At 36.1% G+C, this 10511-nt stretch overlaps 1 protein-coding gene across 11 annotated transcripts in view; it reads right to left on the bottom strand.

The window, feature by feature from the left end:
- SEC31A (SEC31 homolog A, COPII coat complex component) overlaps positions 1–9640 on the bottom strand; it is a 63040-nt gene extending 53400 nt beyond the window's left edge. For 10 of the 11 annotated variants that reach the window (XM_081303898.1, XM_081303894.1, XM_081303904.1 and 7 more), the window contains exons 1-3: positions 9425–9618; positions 2681–2760; positions 1735–1855 (exon numbers count right to left, since the gene is read on the bottom strand). In XM_081303898.1, coding sequence (XP_081160024.1) covers positions 1735–1855; positions 2681–2759 — 200 coding nt within the window. In that variant the 5' untranslated portion in view covers position 2760; positions 9425–9618. Of the gene's footprint in view, positions 1–1734; positions 1856–2680; positions 2761–9424 lie in introns of all 11 variants that reach the window. The other variant, XM_081303903.1, reaches the window with a different exon arrangement.
- Positions 9641–10511: the final 871 nt, after the last annotated feature.

A 10511-nucleotide genomic window follows, 5' to 3' on the forward strand; every position in this document is an offset into this window, starting at 1 on the left:
TGTAGAAAAGAATTAAAAATTACACATCGAATTTTTTTACCTTTAATAAATACTAGAAAAACATTGATTTTCTTGCATGCCTGGTCATTGTGTATAACTCTGGTAAAATAGAATTTTATTTTGTATTTATAGTCATACCTACATATTCCCTAAGAAGTAAAAACTCTTACAGGGGCAATATAGTAGAGCAAAGTTTACTTGAGTTCTGTGTCAAATGATATGGGCTTTAGCCAGGCACAGTGGTGCATCTCTGTAATCCCAGCTATTTGAGAGGCTGAGGCAAGCAATTTAGAGACTAATTTGTGAGACTATGACTCAAAATAAAAAATAAAAAAGGGCTGGGGATGTGTCTCTGTGGTTAAGCCCCTCTGGGTTCAATCTCTGGTACAAAACAAAACAAAACAAAATCTCTCTCTATATATATATGCTTTAAAATGATCTTACTATTTAGAAACTGCAAGATTTTGGACAAGTTACTTAATCGTCCTATGTTGCCTTTAATTCACCTATAAAATAAAGCTAACCAACCACGTTTGTGTAAAAATATTACACTCTACTTGACAACAGAACTGGTCACTAACATGTAGGCTGTTAAATAGTGAAGGTGTTAGCTAGGTATGATGGTGCATACCTATAATCCTAGCAACTTGGAGGCTGAGGCAGGAAGATTTCAAGTTTGAGGCCAGCCTCATCAACTTAGTGAGACCCTGTCAAATAAATAAATAGGGTTGTGGGTCTATATCAGAGGTAAAGTACTCCTGGGTTTGATTCCCAGTACCACAAAACCCAGAACAATAAAGGTGTTAAGCAAGTTGCCTGAAATTTTCTAAGACAAATAATGTATTAACAGTAGAAAGATGACAAAGAGTTCTATGGTAGCAAGAAGAAAAACTGCTAGATAAAAGAGATATCCGGGGTTCCCAATCATACTGTGAAGGCTGTGCAGAGTATGAAGTGTCCCATTAAATTCCATGATTTGAATGATATTCTGTTAAGGTACAGTCTCTTCAAAACCTGCTAAAATACTGAGACAATTAAGTTCATTTAATCATTCAATTTAAAGCGTCTTTCTTTGGCATTATATTAGAGCATAAATACTTGAAAGGGTGATTTAAATACTTAGTACATCAGAAATTATGTCAACAAAATACTTTGTGAGGCATATTTCTAAATATAGATAGTAGAAAGAAGAAAATAAAAATAACCTGCCATTCAGCCAAGCTTGGTGGTACACACCTATAATCCCAACAACTCAGGAGGCTGAGGCAGGAGGATCACAAGCCAGAGGCCAGCCTCAGCAACTTAATGAGACCCTCAGCAACTTAGTGAGATCCTGTCTTCCAGTACCAACAAACATACAAACAAAAAAACCCTCTGCCATTCAGAGATAATCAATAATACCATAGTGATTAATATAACCACTCCTTTTTCTATTCACACCAAACATTTTTACAAACAAGTCGAATGAAAGAAATAGAAAAAAGTAATTCTATACTATGAGGAAAAAAAGAAACTAGAGCTTCTCCTTCCCATCCTACACATAATAGTCAGCAATAAAACAGTAAAGAGAACATATAAACACTTCTTTCACATCCACAAAAATGCATTTATATACTTTTTCACAAAATGTTTCATGTTATTAATGGTATTTCTTATACTTTCTAATAATTATCGACAAAGTAGGCATCAATCACAATATATAAATAATCAAATGAATAAGAATGAACCTCATACCTGTGAGAAGAGAAAGTAGCACAAGATTTCATATCCAAGGATGGATCTGAAAGATCTAATTCAAATATCTCAAGGGAAGCATTGGTACTAAATGTTGCATCCAACTGCTGAGCAGATGTTCCTATAGAAAATACATTTATGGTAACTACATACACAAAAATAAAAGACTCAGGCCTGGGGTTGTGGCTCAGTGGTAGAGTGCTTGCCTCAAACATGTGAGGCACCGAGTTTAATCCTCAACACCACACTAAAAATAAATAAATTAATTAATTAAAGGTATTGTGTTCACCTATAATTAAAAATATTAAAATAAATAAAAGACTGAAAGAAAATGGTACAAAACAGAAATTAAAAGCATATTTTCCAATTATCTTGCACATGAATGCTATATTAGTAGCTGAAATCTCAGCACATATGCCATTAAGCAGATGCTTAAATTACTATAGCAATGAGATTCTGGCACAGGGCTGCAAGATGATGTTTGTAAGAGTGGGTAGGGCCATTAATTTTTTTAAAGTATGTAAATATTTTAAAAGCTCTCTGTAAAAATAGTCCTGTGATTGACTATATGTACATATAATCATACATGCTATACATTTTTTATATTAAAAAATGCTTGCATCAAATTTGCTCTTCATTCAATTGAACTTTTACATGTCTTCTATTATGCTTAATATTGGAGGACTAATGCTAAACATAATCCCCGTGCAGTGGAAAAGGCAATATCTATTTTAAACACATTGTGATCATTGCTATGATGTACATGGTGCTACTGGAACAAAGATGAAGGTCACAGAACTCAGCTGATAAGGAAATGGAGGTATCTTGCTGGGGATAGGGGCTTCCCAGAGGAAGCTTGAACTGCATCTTAATGGACATTTATGAATAAGCCATATGTAGAAGAGAAGAATTGGGTTATTCATATTATCTCCTCTTTTGATCTTACCTGTAGCTAGGTAAATGGGGTGATTCTGGGCAGGGCTCCATGCCTGCATGGCTGTGCGATCTACCTCTTTTAACTTCATCCTAAAAAATTATGTAATATAAAATACAGAAACATATTATATACAGAAACATACTAGACAAACCATTACCACAGTAGTAATGTTCAAGAGCCAATAATTCAAATTGGTTTAGGTGTCACTTGTTGCGAGCATTCAGAACTAGAAGATAAAACTTGTGAAACTATTTTGAGACAAATGTAGACTATTCTAATTCTTTATAGATTATAGCAGAATACCCCTTATCCAAAGTGCCTGGAGATTAGAAGTATTTCAGAGTTTTTTCTTTTTTTAAATTATAGAATATTTGCATAGACTTTATTGCTCAAGCTTTCCAAACCCAAAAATCTGATATCTGAAATGCTCCAAAATCTGATATTCTTTTCAGAGTTTTGGATTAGCATGGATATTCAATCTTCTGTCCTTCCATTGAAAAATCAGTCAGGAAAAATATCCCCCCAAAAAACAATACAGGATAGTAGCTGAGGAATTAACTTTGTACACATGTGCTTCTCAAACAAGTATGGGTTACAATGTATCAGGGCTAAGAGAAGCCATATAATAAACAAGACACATCTTCCTGAAGTAGAATTACTCAATGATAAGAACAATTTTAGGCATTTATACACAATGGAATATTATTCAGCACTAAAAAATAACAAAATCATGGCATTTGCAGGGAAATGGATGGCATTAGAGCAGATTATGCTAAGTGAAGTTAGCCAATCCCTAAAAAACAAATGCCGAATGTCTTCTCTGATATAAGGGAGGAGACTCAAAACAGAGTAGGGAGGAAGAGCATGAGAAGATTACCCCTAAAAAGGGAAGTGAGGTGGGAGGGAATGGGAGGGAGAAGGGGAATTGAAAGTTCAAAGGAGATTGAAAGTTCAAAGCCAGCCTCTGCAACTTAAAGAGACCCTAAGCAACTTAGCAAGACCCTGTCTCAAAATAATAAAAAGGGCCGGGGATGAAGCTAAGAGTTAAGTGTCCCTGGGTTCAATCAGTTTAAATGTATATATATCAATGCAATTTTAATTTTGGTGAATATCACAAAGTGGCCCTCTATGACAACTGAACCCAGGGGCACTTAACCACTGAGCCATATCCCCAGCCCTTTTATATGTGTGTATACACACACACACACACACACACACACACACACACACACACATATATTCTGAAATGGGGGTCTTAGTAAATTGCTTAGGGTCTCGCTAAATTGCTGAGGCTGGCTTTCAACTCACAAGCCTCCTGCTTCAGCCTCCCAAGCCACTGAGATTACAGGTGTGTACCACTCTCAAGTGGTTCGGATTATTACTGTACACTACTGTGCCCAGCTTGTCAACTTCTGAACCACTCTGTTTTCACTAGATGTTTTGAATACAGTAGGGGAAAAAAAATGAGGGGCTGGGGTTGTGGCTCAGTGGTAAATAGCTTGCCTAGCATATGGGAGGCACTGGGTTCCATTCTCAGTACCACATAAAAATAAAGGTCCATCAACAATTAATAAAATATTTTTTAAAAAATTAAAATAAAATCAGATTTTGCTTGGTAACCCAAACTGAAATCTTTTTATTAGGTTACCTAAAGCCATTTAAAATGTATTGCTAGAAAAAAAAATGGTTGATCTTAGTCTTACCACATTTTACCATTTGGTTTTATAAAATTTTGAAGTTTTTGCTGTTGTCTGTTGTCTTTATAATCTTTCTACATTTTTGTTCTAATGTTTCTGATCTATATTTGTAACCATAATTTTAAATAATTTTATTTAATACCATTAATTCTCCATTTCTTTTTCTTTTACGTCATAAAATTTCTTATTTGTTTTAATTAGTTATACATGACAGTAGAATACATTTATGCACTTTGATATATCATATGTAAATGGGGTATAATTTCTCATGTTTCTGATTGTACATGTTATAGAATCACATTGGTCATGCAGTCATCATATATGTATACAATGTCTTTTTCATTCTACTATTGTTCCTAACTTCATATCCCCTCCTATCACTCCCCTCTATCTAATCTAAAGTAACTCTATTCTTCCCTATCGCCAACCCCCTTTTGTGAATTGGCATCCACATATCAGAGAAAACATTCAGCTTTTGGTTTTTGGGGATTGGCTTATTTAGCTTAGCACGATATTCTCCAATTCCATCCATTTACTGGCAAGTGCCATAACTTCATTCTTCTTCAAAACTGAGTAATACTCTACTAAATATACCACATTTTCTTTATCCATTCATCTATTGAAAGGCACCTAGGTTGGTTCCATAGTTTAGCTATTATGAATTGAGCTGCTATAAACATTGATGTAATCCCCCATTTCTTTATACAACAACTATTAACTCCTTACTCGGAGCACTAATGAAATTAGCTTGAATAACCATTCTGCCCCTCTTGCATTACAGTCATACAATAATATTATCTTTCTTAATGTTTACCTTTATACTGCTGAATATGTTTGTACTTTTGCCAATTTATCAGCTTTAAATAATGCCCTTTGACTCCCACCCTTTACAGATATGGCAATCCACAAACTTTCTCTGCTTCTGATTTTCTATCCTCTTCTCTTTTTACTAGTTGTATAACCAAATTCCTACATTACTGGGCATTTAGCATTAACATGTTATTCTTTCTTCTGTTTTGGTCTCAGGTGTGTATATACTTCCTCAATGCTCTCCAACAGAACTTTTGTCAGTTTCCTTATTCATATTTAGAAGATGAAGTTCATCCTCTGTTTCCAAGAAGGGCTTCAGACTAACAAATAGCCTTAAGTCTTACATTGTTTCTATTTGAAGATTTCACAATGATAAAATGAAAGCACAGAATATTAGATAATTTGTTCATAATAGTAAGAGAAAGAGTCAACATTTGAACTCGGAAGTTTAGCTCCAAAGACGAAACTCTTGTTTCTTCCAAAAAGTTTAGGTATTTGTTTTTTTAATAACAGGAGAAATAATAACATTCAGAAGAAATAATAATACCAAAGCAACTACCATGCATGATAAAATTAAAAGAAAAAGAAATGTATTTTGGAAATTGTGTTAACTTAGGGAAAAGTGGGATTCAGAGCTTAAATTACATGGTTAAAATCACAGTCTCTGGAGTCGACCCTCACTTTGGCTACTGGCTCTTCAACTTGTTAGATATGATACCATGAAAGCATTACTTTACTTCTCTGAACCCTAGTTTCTACATTTGTAAAATGGGGATAAGAGTGACTACCTCATGAAATGTTGTGAAGTCAAATGAGATAATGTATTTGAGAAGCAAACAAAATGCCTACCACACAAGTTAGTGTTTTGATATGTTAGCTATTTTTTAAAAAGTATAATTAGCATGAGATTGAGAAAACATTATACCTAAGATTATTCTGGGGAAAAAAATTCCAATTTTTTAAGAAGTAAAAAAAGGACCTATTTTCTTTTTATGAATGTCTTATTCCTATCAGCCAAATGTTTAACTTAATCTTTAATACTAAGTTCAAGCTCCAACTCATTCATGAAAACTGCCTTGATGATTCCATCCACACTAATCTAAATAAAATCCTGTCTGCATACAAAGTAAACCCCACTTTAGGCATTTTATAACAAAATGTCATTCTATTTAAATTAGATACTAATAATATCCTATGAGCACATACTTTTATATATTTTTCAATTACCATTTTTACACTTTTATGTGCCATTTTGTCAACAATCAATGAGGTATTAGTTTTTAGATTCAAAACTGCTCAACATAGTATGTATGCAGAAAGATTTGTTTGATTTTGAATTCTGATTTTAAGGGAATACAAATATATTGATAAGCTAGAAATCCTTAATGGTTCAGAGGATCTTTTCATATTAAAATGTAGGGGAAAGTATTGTCATGGGAAAAAAAAGACAAATGACAATTCCTAAAAGTGAAAACCAAAATAGCTTTTTTTAAAAAATGAACTAGACTTATGGTATCTCCAACAGCAAAGGTACAAGGGCTAATTCTTGAGTACTTGGTTAATGTGTAAACACAGAGACAACTTCACAAGAACATATAATGGTTAAGTAGGAATTCAAAGCATTCATAAGTTTATTTCTTAGCTCTGGCACTTAATGTTCTAGAAGCAGGTCCACTTATTAATCTATACTAAATACAAGACTTCAATGCTATCTGTATAAAAATAAAAACAATGACTTAGAGTTGTGTAAAGAACTGAATCTAATTAAACAGGAGTACCATAATCTACCTGTTATCATTCTCAAAATGAGAATGCTAGGGAAACATATTTCCTTTTCTTAGCAATGGTCATTTAATTGTAAGTGATTCATCTAGATACACGTGTATTTCTTTCTCTTCATTTAATTGTAAATGATTTTCTACAAAATAAGAAGTTTAGATGAAACCATATGTAATTCCCAAGTGAGATTTGCTTTAAAAAATTTGGGTAAATTTATCAATGTGATTAGAATTCCTACCATGCATACTTTGCTTCTTTCAATACTATTTTACTATGACCATAGTTGTTATAAAACCAGAAAAAAATTGTAAGGACAGTGGCTTATTTATATATACTATCTGCAAAACAATATCTATAACATAGCAGTTAAAGAGCATGCAATTTAGAGCAGACATCCTAAATTTAAAGCCCTGGACTTTTGTCATATAATTTTTAAAGCCTTGGACTTTTGTCATATAATTTTACCTGTGTCCTGTTCCCCTCTAAGTAAAATAAGGACAATAACAGCATCTACACCACACATCATTTTGAGAATTAAATGAGTACCTACAACAGTGCCTGCCACATAGCAAATACTCATAAAAGAGGGCTATTACAAAAGTTAAAATTTAAAATGTGTATTCTAAAGTATCTTCATGAACACATCTGAAAAAAATTTATGTTCCAAGTTAGAACTCTTATTTTTCAAAAAACTTTGTAATTAATTGCATGCAATTAAGTGAAAACTTTTTTTTTCTTGCTACTCCTTCACACTGCAAATGTGAAGTAATACTAAAACTCAAGCAGTTATTATTCTTCAAAAATACTTACAATGTCATAGAGTTGAACCATACACAGGAAAGTGAAAAGTTAAAGTAACGGACCCAGCACCTTTAATTCCTAAACTAGGAATACAATCCTTAGCTGGCACTGCCTTTAATAAAAATACAGCTTGTGTGGGCAAAATATCTCACTCAGTATGGGGATATCTGCCACGTGTGGTGGCACACAGCTGTAATCCCTAGTAACTCAGGAGGCTGATGCAGGAGGATCGTAAATTCAAGGCAAGCTTCAGTTTCAAAATAAAAAATTTAAAAGGGCTGGGGATGTAGTTTAGTGATAGAGAGCCCTTGGGTTCAATCCCCAGTAAAATAAAAAAATAATAATAAAAAAGAATGGCAACATTTATTGCATAGGACTAATATAGTATTGTCAATGTTCTAGGTTTATCTCACTCAACTAAACACAAATCAAAGAAAGCAACTGTGCATTGGCTACTGAACTAAATAAATGGTGTCATACATCTTCAGGATAAGAAAACATCCTGAGCTGAAATGAACCTATGTAAGAACAGCAACATTTCTAAAAAAGTGTAAAAATCAATTTATTAATGTCACTTTACAAGAGTTTTTTAAACTTGGCATTTGTAAACATCTGAAATTACACATTCTACATGTCTAGTGTTTTTCTAGGATGATGACCTAATGCTTTCACTATTCTCAAAAGGGAGTGTTATCCCAAAATGTTGATAATCACTATTCTTTACAGTATACAAATTTCCTTCTTTTCTTATATATTAGTTTCACAAAAGAGCCTGCTTATATAAAATAAGCAGTATAATTTCATATCCATCTCCATTTCACACTTCCGAAATAACCATGAATGCGTGTGACAAAAATTCATAACTACAAAAACACTTCAAGTAGCCAAGTAAGAGGATCGCAAATTCGAGGCCAGCCCCGACAATTTAGCGAGACCCTGTCTCAAAAAATAAAAAGGACTGGGTATATAGCTTAGTGGTGAGCGCTTGCAGGAGGCCCTGGGCCCTGGGTTCAAAGTCCATCCAGAAGAACTGGGGGTGGGGGGGGGGCACTGCAAGTTATCCAGAAGTTCTTAAAGCCTACGAATCTTTCCTACAGCTGTAATTATAGAGTAAAGAGAAATGAGGAGCACAGAAGAACCATTAAAAAGAAGGGTAAGCTTTAACCAATGAAAAAGGAGGATGTAAGAAAAAACGAGGATTCTGTGATACAAGGACGACCTTCGAATTTACCGATTAAATACAGTTAAAACTGCAACAAAGAGCCAAATTTCAGTTTTCTGTAGTAGAAAGAACAGTTTAGGAGGAGGGGTTTGTAAGTTCAAAAAGACCTATGTAAAATTCACTCTCTAAACTACAGAAAAGTTTATAACGCCCATAAATCTAAACAATATTTTGACTTAATTTACAACTGCCCCACAATTTACTATAACAACTTATTAGCAAAATCATACCATACTTAATGAGGTTTCCTTAGAAGTATAGGCAGCGATTGGAAACTATTGTTTCTAAAATCATCCAATTGTGGTTAAATGATAGTAGCTTTCAGTTCAACCCCGTGAACCCTTAAATTTGACAAGTCAAATACAAACGAAAAATCTCAACCAAACTAAAGTCAACGAAATAAAACTGAGATTTGTTTCCTTTCCTCGCCCTTGGGTACCGCACCTCTTTGTGCACTGGGTCCGAAGGTCTCCTAACCTCAAACTCCAGTTACCAACCCTGCTGAGAATGCCCGGCAGGAAACCCTGTCGTAATCCTCTGTGGAGCTTGTGCTAGACGTTGGACTCGTCGGCGGCTGTTGACGGGCACGAACACCGAAGGAGTCTCGAAGCCTGACGTTGTCCCGTTGGGCCCGAAACCAAGACCAGGGGCGCGTAGTCACCGGAGACCGGGCCTCAGGCTGGCAGAGCCAGCAGAGACCGAGGCCGGGGTCCCAGCTTCCTGGGCACAACTTCAAGGCCCGGTGGCCGTCGAAGAGGGCAGAAGGCAACAGGCGGACACAACTGCCCGGGACCCTCAGAGACCGGTTCTGCGTTAGCACCGCGCCGGTCAGACTCTCTCAGGATTCGCCGCCGCCCCTCCTCCCCGGCCCAGGGCCACCTCCACGTTCCGCTCCAACGTGGCAGCCGCAGCCCCTCCCTGCAGGCAGACACTTCCGGGTGCGACGCCTTGCCCCGCCCACTTCGGCGCGCGGTCGGCCACGGTACTTCCGGGAGTTGTGGCCGGTCAGGTATCAAGTCCAGTGCTGCGGTTTAGGGGCCCTCGTTTGCAGCACATGTGGTTATAGACACTTTTCTGTAAGATTGGGCGGAGGTTGTGGATGCAGTAGCCACACTACGGGTAAAGGAAAAGTCCTGCTGGTCATTGCGGTCTGGCTTATGGCGGTGGCCCGCAGGAATGCCACGTAGTCCTGTGAGGCGCCAGCAGCCCTTGAGCTACTTCCAACGCCAAACTACAAGGAGCTTATTGCAGTTTGCCTGGGCTCTTTAAATTGCCTATTGTTTTTACAGTTATGTGTCTTGAGAACTGAAATTGGATGATCTTGTCACACTCAAAGATTATTTGTAGAAATAGTTGATTTAATGCTCCAAAGGGGCATAGGTAAGTGGGCCGAGGTATGTTAATTTGTTAGTATCCTTAAAGTTACTATCCCATTAAGTCCAGACCCATTACAACTAGCCGTGGGCAAGTAGTAGTTTGAGCATCCCCAATCTGAAAATAAAGAACTTTTGAGCGCCTACTTGACGCTCAG

This window comes from Spermophilus citellus (genome assembly GCF_964194105.1).
Source record: "Spermophilus citellus genome assembly, chromosome: 8".
NCBI classification, from domain to species: Eukaryota; Metazoa; Chordata; class Mammalia; order Rodentia; family Sciuridae; genus Spermophilus; species Spermophilus citellus.